The sequence below is a fragment of the Engystomops pustulosus genome, chromosome 2, assembly GCF_040894005.1.
Source record: "Engystomops pustulosus chromosome 2, aEngPut4.maternal, whole genome shotgun sequence".
Taxonomy (NCBI): domain Eukaryota; kingdom Metazoa; phylum Chordata; class Amphibia; order Anura; family Leptodactylidae; genus Engystomops; species Engystomops pustulosus.
This window is the reverse complement of record NC_092412.1, coordinates 249,559,543-249,577,609: the sequence shown is the minus strand read 5'-3', so window position 1 is coordinate 249,577,609 and position 18,067 is coordinate 249,559,543. Positions and strand designations below refer to the sequence as shown.

Below are 18,067 nucleotides of genomic sequence, written 5' to 3'. Positions count from 1 at the left end.
GGTCCTCGCCAGTATTGCTATCTCTGTATAAACCCATAATAATCCGCAGACACAGAAATCCGGAATTCTCTCTGCAGATGGAATCGGTGACATTGCCGTTACTATGGTAACTTCATTTATCAGCCCCAATGACAAAACTAGATTAGAAACCCCATTACCGGCAGAAGCGCCATTATTCCGTATGTGTCTGAACTGCTTTGTCCGTGGAATCTCTCTGCCGCATGAGGGGCGATCATTCAGAAAGACCCCCGGACGCAGCCGCTCCTCTCCATGTAATAGTGGAGCATCCAGGCCGGAGCCTATAAAGGGATCACACGGCGCAGCCATTGATTTGTTGTAGCTACTTACCTGATGAGGAATTGCCTTAATATTAGCGAGGATCATAAAGCAATTAAAAACGCCATAGATTAGGGGCCGTGTTTACTGCCTCCTTATTGATTGCGTTCTGCTGTTGAAATTACATTGTGTTATTTATTAGGATGCGGAAGTTCTGTAGGATTCAGCTTTATCAGACATTCAGGACTGTATTTTACTCACAAGATCCTAATCAGAGGACAATGAGGAAGAGAACGGAGCCACAACCCTTTAGTGTGACATATTGGGGGTCATTTACTAAGGGCCCGATTCGCGTTTTCCCGACGTGTTACCCAAATATTTCCGATTTGCGTCGATTTTCCCTGAATTGCCCCGGGTTTTTGGCGCACGCAAACGGATTGTGGCGCATCGGTGCCAGCGTGCACGCGACGGAAATCAGGGGGCGTGGCCATACCAAAATCTGACGGATTCATTTAAAAAAAAAGTGTCGCTGGATACGCGCTTACCTTCACCAAGTATAGGATCGTGAACTCCGGCGGACATCAGCGCAGCAGCGACACCTGGTGGACGTCGGAGGAACTACCTTAGGGAATCACTGGAAGACCCAAACCCACCGCAGAGAACGCGCCGCTGGAACGCGAATGGACCAGGTAAGTAAATCTGCCCCAATGTGTGTATTATGGTGCTCATGGTGATGTAGGTTGAGGTCTTCAGTGTAGCCATTGTCCAGTGTGTCCATGTTGGACATGTGGCTCCAGCCTCCCCTCCCACCCGGTTATCATGTACGGTTAGTCACTATCTTATAGGACCTCCAGTCTGTGGTTTCATGGTGGTTCCTGTTTTTATTACAGACCGAGCAAGGAGCAGCATGGTCTCTACAGAAAGTGCCTCGTCCACCTACGAAGAGTTGGCAAGAGCCTACGAGCACGCCAAGATGGAGGAGCAACTGAGACACGCCAAATTCACCATCACAGAGTGCTTCATATCAGACACGTCATCAGAGCAACTGACTGCAGGGACTAATGAGTACACAGACAGTCTGACCTCTAGCACCCCATCAGAATCCGGGATATGCAGGTTTACTGCATCGCCCCCAAAGCCCCTCGATGGTGGAAAGGTGCAAAATATGGCAGCTCCAAAGGCACATCGGCCAGGTACGTACACGCTCGTCTTCTTCAGGTTTTGGTGCATCAGGTTCCCTGGTGACCATGTGACTTCATGCTTTGGTGACCATCCCGGGGTATTCTATGAAAGAGGACCATCCACCACCTCCACCAACCCCATCTCTTCTCACCCTATGGTAGTCATTGTTCCACCGATTCTGACGTGGTTGAATTTTTTCTCTACACGGAATCATTGTCAATGTTTTTGGCTCTGTACTGTCCAAAATCCAGAGTCAGACTATGTGGACCACACATCATACATATAGATTTAGGTGGAACATCCCATGTGTATGCAGATAGAGGGACTTCAGTAGTGGAGATTGTACTCGCCAATAGATTTCCACACAATTCATATTGGTTCAAAGTTCTTCAGTCCCCTCTCCAGGTCCTACAGCCTAGGTCCCTCATACTTTACATCTATTTCTACTCTAACTCATCATAATATTTGTTCAGTCTTTAATTTTTATTTGCCCCCCCCCCCCCCTAAAATATATCTCCATGATACCAGCTTCAGCTAGAGCCCACCTACTCCAGATGTTCTTTGGTCTCCTCTCCAGTTCCTATGGTCTGTGTTCCTTATACTTTACATCTCTTTGGCCTTCACCTCTTCACACCGTAGGCTACAACATTTTCTTCAGCGATTTCTTTATTAATTGCCACCAGTTTGAGGTAGCGTCCATCTAGTCCATCAGAGGTGGACTAGACCCTGTGGACTAGATTACTGATTACTTGACATGTCCTTGTCCTTCATCTCTTCATGGCCTACAACATTTTCTTCCGTCATTCCTTGTCAATTGTTCCCAGTAAGATATATGTCCGTGATAACAATCCGAACTAGCCTCCAACGAGTCCATCAGAGGTTTCAACGTCCAACCTCCATCAGAGGTTTCTTGGTCTCCTCTCCAGTTCCTATGGTTTAGGTTCCTTATACTTTACATCTTCTTATGCTCCAACCTCATCACACCATCATAGTCTATGACACCTTGTTCAGTCATCATCTATTAATTGCTTATCTTATGGACGATCTCTATGATGTCTGTCTGAGGCAACGTCCAACTGGTCAATCAGAAGACCCAAGCTCTTGCCAAGTTTATGAGGACCAGAAGGATGGGTTATGTGTCCCACTTCCACTGAACCTGAGGACATCGTTGGGGAAGTCCTTAAATTATTGGACCTTCTTCACGTTTCCATTACAGATCCAAATGGACTCTTCCCTTTGCTCTGACACCAAGTCATGAGTGGTGGAGTCCAATCTTCGAACCCCCATGAAGTATGGAGTCATGGGTTCTTTCTTGTGGCTACTCGCTTGAAATTCTTGGGACAATCCCAGACTTTCCAAATAGTCCAAGCAGATTTTGTCATGTCCTGATTTGAGAATTTGTGGGCAGTTTCGTCTAATTCGGGGTTGGCCTGTGATTTGCTTGTATGGACGATAGAAAGTTAGAACTTAGACATCCCGAAGTATTTCTGTAGGATTACTCTCATTAGACATCCTATAAATCACAGTTTTCGAATCATAACTTGAAATTGGGGACCTTGTTCAAGTTTTCTGAGGATCCGATGGGTAGGTCTCTTTAAACACATCTACCAGAAGCCACATAGCATATAAGTAGGCGGAGCTATCTTCTTTTATCCTCTTAACCGTTGCCACCGTTTTAGCACTCATAGAGAAACATATCGACTGCGTAATCTCCTTCGACAAGATCCCTTTAAGTGGTGACCTGGGCTTTCTATACCACAGCGGGTAGAACCATAGGCTGACATTTTCCAGCCCGGTTGTTCCGGCGATTTACCTGTCAGCGAGAGGCGGGGCCGGAGCTACCGGTTATTTTTAGAGCTGAGGATTTTCATAACAAGAATATTGTGGAAACAAAAATCTGCTCGTCACAAAATCAACCAAGCAGCAAATACTTTGACAAGCCGCAAGTTTAACACCTCAACACCCGGGATCCAACTTTCTTTTATGATATTTAAAGGTTTTGGGGGGTTTTTTTATTTGTCCATAAAAAGAAAATGTCTAGATTTTAATTTCATGCTTTTGTAATTTTCCATGTGCCTGGCAGACGCCTCGTATCATCTGACAGTGTATTAATGAAGCGGCAGCCTCGCAGAACACTGGAGTACAGCTCAGTCATCCATATGGGTGGCTCCTGGCTGCACAGAGAATTTATTTAAAGGGCGATGAAGATGAGAATTTCAGACATTGTAGGATTTATTCATGTTTATGATTGTCTAATAGAGTTTTTTTTTTCCCGCTACAGCAAACCCTCTGCATAGGAATATTTCTGTCAGTCAGTGGTCACCACTAGAGGGAGCTCTGTACATATACAGTCTGCCGTAAGCTCCTTATCGCCCTCTAGTGGTAACCACCAGCAGACAGAACTATTCTATTTTGAATGTGGATGTGGAGCTCTGTGTAAGGAAAGCATTTAACTCTGTCTGTCCAGGCAGATATCCACGTCATAGGGGTTTTGCATAGTCTTGATGATCCATCAATAGAGGAGTAGGGCTCTGACAATCGGGGCCCCACCAAACAACTGATAAAAGCTTTATCTGCTGCCAGAATCATCACAGAGAACAGAGTCTGTAGAACAGCTCCATTGTCTGGGTAGTGGTGGAGCTCTGTTACTGCCACTCAGCTCCTACTCATTGGCCTGTATTATGTGGACACCGGGTGAGTTGTGTACTATATGGCTGTATTATTTGAGCAGTGAATGGCACGGTTATGTCTGTGCATTATATGGGCAGGGCGCCAGGTGGTATGGTTATCACTATTAGGGCACTGAATGATATGGTCATCTGTCCCTTGTAAGGTAACATGATATGCTCCCTGTATCATAGAATGTATGATAATATTATATGGGTACAGTGTGATGGTATTATCTGTACTCCGTATGATAGTATTATACGGGTGCTGTATGGTGGTATTATCGGTACACTATATGATAGTATTATACGGGTGCTGTATAGTGGTATTATCTGTACACTATATGATAGTATTATACGGGTGCTGTATGGTGGTATTATCTGTACACTGTATGGTAGTATCTGTACTCTGTATGCTAGTATTATACAGGCACTGTATGGTAGTATTTGTACACTGTATGCTAGTATTATACGGGTGCTGTATGGTGGTATTATCTGTACACTATATGATAGGATTATACGGGTGCTGTATGGTGGTATTATCTGTACACTGTATGGTAGTATTATCTGTACACTGTATGATATTATTATCTGTACACTGTATGGTGGTATTATCTGTACACTGTATGGTAGTATTATCTGTACACTGTATGATATTATTATCTGTACACTGTATGATAGTATTATCTGTACACTGTATGATATTATTATCTGTACACTGGATGATAGTATTACATGGGTACTGTATGGTGGTATTATTATCTGTACACTGTATGGTGGTATTATCTGTACACTGTATGATAGTATTATCTGTACACTGTATGGTGGTATTATCTGTACACTGTATGGTAGTATTATCTGTACACTGTATGGTAGTATTATCTGTACACTGTATGATAGTATTATCTGTACACTGTATGATGGTATTATCTGTACACTGTATGATAGTATTACATGGGTACTGTATGGTGGTATTATTATCTGTACACTGTATGGTGGTATTATCTGTACACTGTATGATAGTATTACATGGGTACTGTATGATAGTATTATCTGTACACTGTATGGTAGTATTATCTGTACACTGTATGATAGTATTATCTGTACACTGTATGGTAGTATTATCTGTACACTGTATGATAGTATTATCTGTACACTGTATGATATTATTATCTGTACACTGTATGATAGTATTATCTGTACACTGTATGATATTATTATCTGTACACTGTATGGTAGTATTATCTGTACACTGTATGATAGTATTATCTGTACACTGTATGATATTATTATCTGTACACTGTATGATAGTATTATCTGTACACTGTATGATATTATTATCTGTACACTGTATGATAGTATTATCTGTACACTGTATGATATTATTATCTGTACACTGTATGATAGTATTATCTGTACACTGTATGATATTATTATCTGTACACTGGATGATAGTATTACATGGGTACTGTATGGTGGTATTATTATCTGTACACTGTATGGTGGTATTATCTGTACACTGTATGATAGTATTATCTGTACACTGTATGGTGGTATTATCTGTACACTGTATGATAGTATTACATGGGTACTGTATGGTGGTATTATTATCTGTACACTGTATGGTGGTATTATCTGTACACTGTATGATAGTATTACATGGGTACTGTATGATAGTATTATCTGTACACTGTATGGTAGTATTATCTGTACACTGTATGATAGTATTATCTGTACACTGTATGGTAGTATTATCTGTACACTGTATGATAGTATTATCTGTACACTGTATGATATTATTATCTGTACACTGTATGATAGTATTATCTGTACACTGTATGATAGTATTATCTGTACACTGTATGATATTATTATCTGTACACTGTATGGTAGTATTATCTGTACACTGTATGATAGTATTATCTGTACACTGTATGATATTATTATCTGTACACTGTATGATAGTATTATCTGTACACTGTATGATATTATTATCTGTACACTGTATGATAGTATTATCTGTACACTGTATGATATTATTATCTGTACACTGTATGGTATTATTATCTGTACACTGTATGATAGTATTATATGGGCGCTGTATGATGGTATTATCTGTACACTGTATGGTGGTATTATCTTTACACTGTATGGAAGTATTATTTGAGTGGTGTATGGTGGTATTATCTGTACACTGTATGGAGGTATTATATGAGTGGTGTATGGTGGTATTATCTGTACACTGTATAATGGTATTATCTGTACACTGTATGATGGTATTATGTGTATATTGTATGATGGTATTATACACGTGTGTATGATGGTATTATGTGTATACTGTATGATAGTATTATACACGTGTGTATGATGGTATTATGTGTACACTGTATGGTGGTATTATCTGTACACTGTATGATGGTATTATGTGTACACTGTATGGTGGTATTATCTGTACACTGTATGATGGTATTATGTGTACACTGTATGGTGGTATTATCTGTACACTGTATGATGGTATTATGTGTACACTGTATGGTACTGTGTAGTTTCGGCCATGGCTCTCATACACTTTGCGTGCTCATGCCGTGTATCTTCTCATCGATTGCTCTTCACTTTCCGAGCAGTTAATGGATTGGACTCTCGAAGACTCTTTCTCCGGTGCCTGGTTCGGTCCCCAGTGAGCGCGAAAATTCTTATAGAGAGGTTTTATGGATTCCAATATGCTTAGCGGCTTTCTAGGACTGATCCTGTTTTAGGTGGTTGGGACTCCAGGGAATGCGGAAACATTAAGGAGCGTAGTTATATACCATTAACCCTCTGTATGCCTGTAGTGCAGTGCTCACTGTGCTATGTATAAAGAGACACCTAAAGCATGACCCAAGGATTTAAAGGGAACCTGTCATCAGAAATTGACCTGATAAACCTCTGCCAGTATGTTGTCAAGCAGGTGAACGGCTTCTAGATCATGTTTCCTTCATGACGCAGCTCGGTGACATCATCCAGAAAATCTACTTTGAAGTTAGATGTATAAAGTCAGGGAGGCGGAGAGTTTAGAATTAAAGTCAAGCTCTCCCGGCCTCTGAAACCACCTACCATGTGATTGCCTACATGCAACGGACTTAAGGAGGTCTGATCAATGATGTCCCTGGATGCAGGACCATCAATTACAGTGAAGGGGGCGTTCTAATTCAGGAAAAGCTTGACTTCAATGTTGAACTCTCCGCCTCCTTGACTTCATAAAACCAATTTACATCTAACTTCAAAGTTGATTTTCTGGAGGATGCCACCACACTGGACCATGAAAGAAACATCACCTAGAAGCTGCACAGCTGCTTGACAACATACTGTGGTTAATTGGAGCAATTTCTGATGACAGGTTCCCTTTAAGGGACATCAGCAACAGAATCTCCTTCTCCAACCCCTGAACCCTGCACAATGTATCACATTTACTTGGATTTTTTCTCTCCTCAAATAACAAATAACATCCTTGGCTCTGCTACATCTGTGCATTATTCAGATTGTCGGTGCTAAGCCCTTGCCTTTCTGCTGGAGTGACAACCAGCAGGGTCATATAGAACATTATACAGCAGCACTGAACTGTACTGATGGGAATAAAGCAATTGGGGTAAGATAGAAAACTACTACTAGCTGCAGCAGCCTCTCTCTGTATCAACGTCTTTCTCTCTCATCAGTGGGATCATATTAGGACATTACAGAGCAGTACTGACCCGTACTGATGGGAATAAAACAATTGGGTTTAGATAGAAACTTACTGTGGGCTGCAGCAGCTCATGTCTGCGTTGTGTCTTTTCTGTCTTACTAAGAAGCCTCAGCAGGATCATACAGGATATTTCCAATAGTACAGGTCAGTACTGCTCTGTAATGTCCCATATGATCCCGCTGATCCTTGTGAGAGAGGAGAGACACAACACAAACATGAGCTGCTGCAGCTAGTTAGTAAGTTTCTATCTCACCCCAAGCGCTTTATTCTCATCAGTACAGGTCAGTACTGCTCTGTAATGTCCCATATGATCCCACTGATCCTTGTGAGTGAGAGAGGAGAGACACAACACGGATATGAGCTGCTGCAGCTAGTAGTAAGTTTCTATCTCGCCCCAAGTGTTTTATTCCCATCAGTACAGGTCAGTACTGCTCTGTAATAAAGCACTTTGGGCGAGATAGGAATTTACCATTAGCTGAGGCAGCCTATGTCTGTATTGGATTTCGCCTCTCTCGCTCACAAGCATCAGTGGGATGATACAGAACATTAGAAAGCAGAACTGACCTGATGGAAGTAAAGCACTTTGGGCGAGATAGAAACTTACTATGAGTTGCAACAGCCTATGTCTGTGCGGTGTCTCTCCTCTCAAACTCAGAAGCATTAGCTGGATTCTTTAGGACATTATAAAGAATTACTTACTTGTACTGATGGGAATAAAACACTTTTGGCGAGATAGAGAACTCACTATAAGCTGCGGCAGCCTATCTCGCCAAAAGTGTTTTATTCCCATCAGTACAAGTAAGTAATTCTTTATAATGTCCTAAAGAATCCAGCTGATGCTTCTGAGTAATAAAGTAGAGGCATTGAGATAGGCTGCTGCAGCTAATAGTAAGTTCTCTATGTCGATGCCTCTCCTTTATCACTAAGAAGCATCAGTGGGGTCATATAGGATTTTAAATAGAAGTACCAACCTGTACTGATGTTAATAAAGCACTTAGGGTGAGATAGAAAACTTACTTTTTCTCGCCACAATGGTCTCAGGGCTTCTCTACTAGCTGCCTTTTCTCCCTTCTGCTGGTACATGTGATTTATGAGCCACCACTAGGGAGAGCTCAGGAGCTGACTGCATACTAATCTATCATTGACTTGAATGTTTAAATTGTATGCAGTAAGCTACTGAGCTCCACCTAGTGGTGATTGCAGGTAGAGAAATTTGTTTTTTTACCATTTTCGGCTGTATATGCTGGGGATTTGGTGCTCTGTATCACAATATGATAGGACATCACATAGCACAATGGGGCGGTCCTGCTCTGTAAGGACTAGCAGTCTGAGATATTGGATGGATAGTGAACAGAGAACATTCTGTCTGTGGCCGTCGGATGCAGAAGCTCCCGGGCCGCAGCAGCTTCTCCAGAGACTTGTATAACTCCCATCGGACACTTCATTACTGCACATGGGAGGAAATCCCATTCCAAAGCTTTCACCTCCTGCACTGCACTATAGTCCTCATCATAGCATGCTGGGGGTTGTAGTGTTCTATGTATAGAGTATAATAGATTGTGTTCTGGTCATGTCCAGTGTCAGGTCATGTTGGGGGTTGTAGTGCTCTATGTATACAGTATAATAGATTGTGTTCTGGTCATGTCCAGTGTCAGGTCATGTTGGGGGTTGTAGTACTCTATGTATAGAGTATAATAGATTGTGTTCTGGTCATGTCCAGTGTCAGGGCATGTTGGGGGTTGTAGTGCTCTATGTATAGAGTATAATAGATTGTATTCTGGTCATGTCCGGTGTCAGGTCATGTTGGGGGTTGTAGTCCTCTATGTATAGAGTATAATAGATTATATTCTGGTCATGTCCAGTGTCCGGTCATGTTGGGGGTTGTAGTGCTCTATGTATAGAGTATAATAGATTGTATTCTGGTCATGTCCGGTGTCAGGTCATGTTGGGGGTTGTAGTGCTCTATGTATAGAGTATAATAGATTGTAGTCTGGTCATGTCCAGTGTTCAGTGTCAGGCCATGTTGGGGGTAGTAGTGCTCTATGCATAGAGTACAGTAGGATAATATGATGATATAACAGTGATTGGATGCTCTGTACCTCTCTCGCTCGTCTTGATGTCTATATAAAGTAGGATCATGTATGTGGCTCAGTTTCAGGATCTTCGCGGTGACAATAGATTGTCAGAATATAAAGTCTTGGCAGCAGACACTGGATTTGCAATATAAGGGCTTTTGTTTGCATTGGCCATGCCTGGGTAACTTTATATCTTGTACTGTCTTACAAAAAGAGAGAATTTTATGAAAATAATTGCTTGAGCCTGCGGGCACCATCTGCGCCTACACTGTACCGCGCCACAGCTTAACCCCTTGTGTTCTCATATACCAAACTCTCTACAGCAGGTGGGAACCTTACACCAAGCCAGGGCTGTGAATGGTGGATAACGATGAAGATAGATAGATACATAGGAGATAGATAGATAGATAGATAGATAAAAGTAGGAGAAAGTAGGCAGCACTCCGAAAAAGTCCAATTGATGGTGTTTAAAGGTGAATTCTTTATTCCATAATGCCAGGTATAATAAAGTGCAACGTTTCGGCTCAACTTGGAGCCTTTTTCAAGCGACTTGAAAAAGGCTCCAAGTTGAGCCGAAACGTTGCACTTTATTATACCTGGCATTATGGAATAAAGAATTCACCTTTAAACACCATCAATTGGACTTTTTCGGAGTGCTGCCTACTTTCTCCTACTTTTGTCTGCGAGAGACCTGAGGCCTGGTCTCATTGTGCCTGCACCCACCTGCATCTGAATTGTTTGTGTGCTGCTTACATTTTCTTTGAGTAGATAGATAGATAGATAGGAGATAGATAGATAGATAGATAGATAGATAGATAGATAGATAGATATGAGATAGATAGATAGGAGATAGATAGATATGAGATAGATAGATATGAGATTGATAGATAGATGTGCAGATAGATATATATGAGATAGATAGATAGATAGATAGATATGAGATAGATAGGAGATAGATAGGAGATAGATAGATAGATAGATAGATAGATAGATAGATAGATAGATAGGAGATAGATAGATAGGAGATAGATAGATAGATAGATAGATAGATAGATAGATAGGAGATAGATAGATAGATAGATAGATAGGAGATAGATAGATAGATAGATAGATAGATAGATAGATAGGAGATAGATAGATATAGATAGATAGATATGAGATAGATAGATAGATAGGAGATAGATAGATAGATAGATAGATAGATAGATAGGAGATAGATAGATAGATAGATAGATAGATAGATAGGAGATAGATAGATAGATAGATAGATAGATATGAGATAGATAGATAGATAGATAGATAGGAGATAGATAGATAGAGATAGATAGATAGATAGGAGATAGATAGATAGATAGATAGATAGGAGATAGATAGATAGATAGATAGATAGATAGATAGATAGATAGGAGATAGATAGATAGATAGATATAGATAGATAGATATGAGATAGATAGGAGATAGATAGATAGATAGATAGATAGGAGATAGATAGACAGATAGATAGAAGGAGGTAGATAGGAGATAGATAGATAGATAGATAGATAGATAGATAGATAGATAGATAGATAGATAGATAGATAGATAGATAGATAGATAGATAGGAGATAGATAGATAGATAGATATAGATAGATATGAGATAGATAGATAGATAGATAGATAGATAGGAGATAGATAGATAGGAGATAGATAGATAGATATAGATAGATAGGAGATAGATAGATAGGAGATAGATAGATAGATATAGATAGATAGGAGATAGATAGATAGATAGATATATAGGAGGTAGATAGGAGATAGATAGATAGGAGATAGATAGATAGATAGATAGATAGATAGATAGATAGATAGATAGATATGAGATAGATAGATAGATAGATAGATAGATAGATAGATAGATAGAGTAATGGGGTCTCATATTTTCCCGGGTCTCCCCTGTACATTATGGAGTCGCCTCTGTCGGACCTCGTGGATCAATGTGTCGTTTATCCTGGAGTCCTAGAAATCCTCCTCGGGAGGTGAGACGTGTCGGGTTCATACTGTTCCGCTGTTTGGTGATAAGATCCTTATCTGCCGCGGTTAATAATACATGAAGCAGTAAGCAGATCGTGGCGGGAAGGTGATGCGGCATCTCTCATGTATTATGTATCCGCCATTATTCCAGGCTCACCTGTACAAGTGCAGAGTGATCGTCTGTCCGGCCGTATACAATCGCTGACCATCCGACACGACACCATCCACCTCCTGCAGCAGAGATATGTCATTTATAAGAACCTTTCCTATAAGTCCTGTATGATTAGTACAATGTGGGGTTATATAATGTGCTATATGTAAGGACAGTATATGCTGTAGTTATAGACAGCCAAAATCTGTGCCAACTATCATGCACTGGATATAGTACTGATCTACTAATACGGGGTAAAGACCCTTTAAGGGCCCCCTCTGCCTACTGTACCCTATGGACACCCTGAAGGCCTCCTCCACCCATTGGTTGCAGACCATACACTCACCCCACCTGAACCACCAAAGTCAATGGGCATCACAGCCCCCACCACTAACGCCATGTTATAGTACTGGTCTTATATGACGAGGAAACTCATGTCCAACCCAACATCACCACTTCTTAGGACTTCCTAGGTCTCATTGTATCGTGGCTGTGTTTGGTACTGCAGCTCACCCCCATTTGTCGTAATTGGACTGAGCTCCATTCAGGCTTTATAACTAGAGGATGTGATGTCACTGACCTGGGTAGCTTTGAGCACCCGATTGGTGGATAATTGATGACATCAGGACACGTCTCCGACAATTGCTAAATAATATGAACGTTCAATCATTCTTGAAGGATCACCAAAGCCATCACATCCCCCCCCCCTATGATCTGTTCAAAGTATCCATTATATTTTAGACCCCACCTCAAGCAGACATCTTGAGTTGGCGATGAAGGGTCATCCTAAATCTAACCCGAGGATCCCCCCCCTTTCTTCTTAAGTTGTGGAATAGATCCTATAAATTCACCGTAATGTGCGCTCCGTGTTCTCAGGCGTCTTAATTTCATCCGGAGCTCGGGAACATTGAGATATATAACTGGATGGGAACGCTCCGAGATAACTTCATAACCGAGGCGTCACGTGTTTTTTTTTTCTCCAAAATGTAAAAATGATGGTTTTAATATCTGGAAATACCAGCCTGATCTTTTTCCTCCATCTTCTCCCTCGACCTCATAACAAGCCAGACAAGTCAGACTTACAGGATTTTTTTGTTCATTTGTTCCCTGCCTTGCAGCCTCGGAGAAGTTCCCCCCGGTGCAGCGGCTCATGATGAGATGTAATAAGTCAGTATTTGTTATGGCGTGCCGCTTCGCCTGCCCCGGTGACACATTGATCACCCTCTCTCCTCGTCGTAAAACACGAGCAGCTTTTATATCCTTGCTCCTCGCCAGACGAGATTTCTTCTTCTCTACAGATTCTTCAATGACTTTCTCCGAGCCGCCAAGAACAGCACAGACATCATGGCTGATTTATAGTCACAATTCTTGGATAGAAATTTTTTGGACTGAAGAAGCTCTGACTCTTCCCTGGATGATGTCTCAATGGAGGAGCGGGAGGTTGGGAGTCTAGAAGGGTCTAGTAGCACCATGTCTACTGGATTCTAAGTTGTCCCAGTGGAAATTTCCTTTAAGTTGGAGTTAATTTAAGAAGTATTGCAAAAGATCTCATCAGAGGAAAATGATTCTTTCTCCATTTACTTGGCTCCTTTCATTCTCCTTCCGTCCTTGATGACATTTCTTTAGAATTCCTTCTTTAAATGTCACAGAGGAGTCAGATTACAATGAAGTCTATGGAGGGGGAGGGAGAGGAGGCAAGTCACAGCAGCTAGGTCTATCAGTTCAAGAAGAACTGAGGATCACCTGCAGAGGGGAAAACCACTACATAGAATGCAAGTCATGAAACATTGTTACCCCCTCAGGTACATGCCCTTTTCTACTAATTGCTTCAAATTTTGGTGAAAGGCATCCTTTAAGGGCACTGTCTTATTGCAAATGACCCCCTCTCATAGATCGTGTGATCTCTTAGGGTCAGGCCACTCCCATGCAAGGTTAAAGATTTCTGAATTATCCTTGTTAAGTACCACCCATGCTTAGCAGTAATATCAAGGTTCTTTTCCACCAATGCTTAATATCCAGTTTGGAACAGGCTATGCTTAGCAGAAATTTCATGGTTTAGCACTGCCATTGCTTAGAAGTATTATCTAGGTTTATTACCACCCCTGTTTAGCAGTAATCAGTCCAGGTTAGGTAACACCCATGCTTAGCAGTAATCAGTCCAGGATAAGTATCACCCATGTTTAGAAGTTATCAGTCCAGCTTAGGTGCTGCCCATGCTTAGAAGTTATTAGTCCAGGTTAGGTACCGCCCATGCTTAGCAGTAATCAGTCCAGGATAAGTATCACCCATGCTTAGAAGTTATCAGTCCAGGTTAGGTACCGCCCATGCTTAGCAGTAATCAGTCCAGGATAAGTATCACCCATGCTTAGAAGTTATCAGTCCAGGTTAGATTCCGCCCATGCTTAGCAGTAATCAGTCCAGGTTAGGTACCGCCCATACTTAGCAGTTATCAGTCCAGGTTAGGTACCGCCCATGCTTAGCAGTTATCAGTCCAGGTTAGGTACCGCCCATGCTTAGCAGTAATCAGTCCAGGTTAGGTACTGCCCATGCTTAGCAGTAATCAGTCCAGGTTAGGTACTGCCCATGCTTAGCAGTAATCAGTCCAGGTTAGATACTGCCCATGCTTAGCAGTAATCAGTCCAGGTTAGGTACCGCCCATACTTAGCAGTTATCAGTCCAGGTTAGGTACCGCCCATGCTTAGCAGTTATCAGTCCAGGTTAGGTACCGCCCATGCTTAGCAGTAATCAGTCCAGGTTAGGTACCGCACATGCACAGCCTTAGTTCTCAGTTGTAGTTCTTCCCATATTTAGAAGTTGTTCCCATATTTAGTCCCGCCCATGCTGAGCTGATGTTCAGGCTGGCACCTCCCATTATTAACAACACATTTTTTCAATTCGTTTTTTCATAGAAAAATTACTTTTCTGCAGAAATATAAATAAGTTTTTCCTGTCTGTTTGTTCCTTCTCTACAATTTCAATCCTACGTACTTGCGGAGCCTCCATATATCTGCGCGTTCAGTGTAATCTCATAGAAGCTGCTCTCAGCCGACGGCTCCAGGATCTGTCGTCTGGATGAAAAAGCGTAAAAGCTTAAACTAATCTGCTTTCCAATATCACAAAAAAAAAGAAAGAAAAGAAAATCTAATTTTCACATTTCACATCGAAATTCATAAGAGAAAATAACTATACAGTTTCATCATGGAAAAAATAATTACTGCGGGATCCGCTGGCGGGCGGGTATTTATAGCTCGCCCCATAGTAAACACTGGGTAGAAGGGGGCGTGCGGTGATTGTAGTGGTGACAAGCCACAGCTATGAATAGAGGATCCTACAGAAGAGACACCGAGTAGGAAGAGAATTATACATTATGGGAAATTATTCTGCTCCTAAAGCGGCAAAATGAAGCCCCTCCCACCATGCTGTTTATAGAAATTGGGGTAATATGTTCAGTGATTTGGGGATATTTGGGCTCATAGTCCAAAAGTGACTGTTTTACGGGGTCCACTGAGATTACAGATTGACCAGTTGACCTGCCTGTTTATTTCTCTCAACTTTAGGCTATATTCACACACATGTATGGGGGACGTATATACGTCATATATTGCCCATAGGCGGCAATGGGCACGCGGCGCCCTCCGGGAGTGGTACGGTGCAGCACACGTGCGGCACTGTGCCGTTCCGTAGCCGTGAGAAAGTTAGGACATGTCCTATGTTTCCCCGGAATAAGGCGCCGTGCACCATATATCACTATATCCCCTCCTCCTCTCCCCTGCGCCAATGTATGCCCGCCGTACCGGCATACATTGTGTGAATGTAGCCGTATACCTTTAAGATGTTGTGCAATAGGACTTTTGTCTTTCGGGTGAGCCCGCCATCCATCCTGATTTCTTTGTAGCGCTTGTGTCAGCTCTTTGTGAGCGCGGCTAGCGGCGGCGGTGTGTGCGGTGACTAAGGCGGTCACACAATGTGTCACGCCGCACGGCACAAACACGCTGCAATTATTTTTCCATTTTCTGGTGACGTAGAGGCTCTCGGCTGTTACCGGATACATCATGGGGTCAAGGGCACGGACAAATGCCATAGAAACAGAACGTGGGTTATAAATATCGTAGCATTCGAGGAAGGTTGGAATTAATATCCTGAGTTTTACAAAAAAACTGATGAAAATCATATAAATTACTACAATAAATAATATTTTACCCTTCCTTTTCTGTTGCCATGTAAACACTTCTATTGTTCACCACCAATTTCTCTTCTCCCATGATGCATCATCAGGACTCATGACCACTGCAGCCAAACCTTGGTTGTCATGCCAATGTTGTGACACCAGGGTGACATCATCTCAGGTCCTTTAGCCTCCTAACATTAGCAAACTGTACACTATGTATATATCTGATCAAATGAAATAACAGCAGCCTCCATGGAGTTTTACTCCTCCCCATCCTCCATGGAGGCTGCTGTAAGTTCAGATACATAGATGGGGTAGACGTTGCAGATGTAACAGAACTTTAGATGATGTCATCCTGGTCACATGAATAAGTACCCAATGAGCTTTCTCTCAATGTTCCATACAGCAGAATATAATAGCCCTGAGACCTGTCAATCATGAACATGCAGGCGGGACATTGTAAGTACGTTTTAATACGCAGAACTCAATAAGTCTCATTGGACTCACATCCGGTAAGTTGCATATAAGTTTACAAACTGATTTTTGTAACATTGCAACCACGGAGAGGAACCATGGATAAGGGCAACGCTTGTTAAACATAGTTTTTAGGTCTTTATTTTGGGTGGGTTACTTTGGATGAAAGGTTCTCTTTAAGTTCTGCCCAATCCATATTCTATGAATACAAAGCCATTGATCTCCAGTAATGGGAGTCCAGTGTCAGAGGTCCCCTTTAAGGACACAGGCCCCTGCGACCATCTATCACTATGCAGCTAATTAGTTTTTTAACCCATAAATTATTGAAAGTTTCTGCTGTGCAGGACGGATATAGCGGAATAGTTTACTCTCGCTGGTAATAAGATGTTGCGATGCTGAGAGAAGGTAATTAGAGCTGCGGGGCAATGATCCCTGCTCCAAACTTAATAAAGCTTTGTCTGGATAACAAGATCGCTCAGCTCCATTGTGCCTTAACAAATTGGAAACAGAAAGGGAGAGATAAATCGTGTTTTATTCATGGAGTTGAGCGGCCGCTGCGGCTGAGGCGTCCCTCGTAGTATCAGCAGTTCTGTGAAATGGACAATTGATAACATTGCGATGGAATCCAATTAGAGGCAAGAACGTTGACTGGGACGTTTGCTGTTCCCAATAACCCAACTACCTACCTGTGATCAATGAGACCATTACTGAGTAGTTAAAACTTTTTGGCCATTGATCAGTTGTCTAAGGTGACTTTAGAAAATGTATTTGCTCCCCTTGCTCTACATGATATAGAAAAAAACGTGTATATGTGGATCACGTCCTGACTGAATTGGGCACGTAGTTGATGCTCAGCAGTGAGGTGGCAGTAATGGGACCAGTTTCAGCCAATAAGTGGCCTGGGAGCAACAAAGGAAGTGACATCAGAGGAAGTGAGACATAATGCCGAAACGGGTAGGTCGTGCTTGCAGTTTTCGGCATTGTGTTCGTGCTTTTAAAATGAGGAAGTAAAGTAATTCTTTGGCCGAATTGAATCCCTTCGCTCCCAGAACCTCCGACCAGGTACAAAGCCAAAAACCTGAATCACTGGAGCAGAGAACCAGGGCAGGTTTCTTTTCTGTCCCTTTTAATGTAAAGCTGAGAATAATTCTATGTTCCATGTTAAAGGGGTTTCTAGTTTAACCAGTATAACCTGGGGTCGGGATAGGATTAAGGTAGCATTTAGTGAAAAAGGCCCTTAATACTGGAAGTGTTGCCAGTCACATGACTGCTCTGCCCAATCAATGGCCTTAGTGAAGAAGCAGGAACGGTGACATTCTACACTGACATCACCATATAAGTTG

At 41.9% G+C, this 18,067-nt stretch overlaps 1 protein-coding gene across 6 annotated transcripts in view; it reads left to right on the top strand.

Annotated features, from left to right (window-relative positions):
- DSCAM (DS cell adhesion molecule) overlaps positions 1–18,067 on the top strand; it is a 336,141-nt gene that overhangs the window by 309,806 nt on the left and 8,268 nt on the right. For all 6 annotated transcript variants that reach the window (XM_072138796.1, XM_072138794.1, XM_072138795.1 and 3 more), the window contains one exon: positions 1,167–1,469. In XM_072138796.1, coding sequence (XP_071994897.1) covers positions 1,167–1,469 — 303 coding nt within the window. The remainder of the gene's footprint in view (positions 1–1,166; positions 1,470–18,067) is intronic.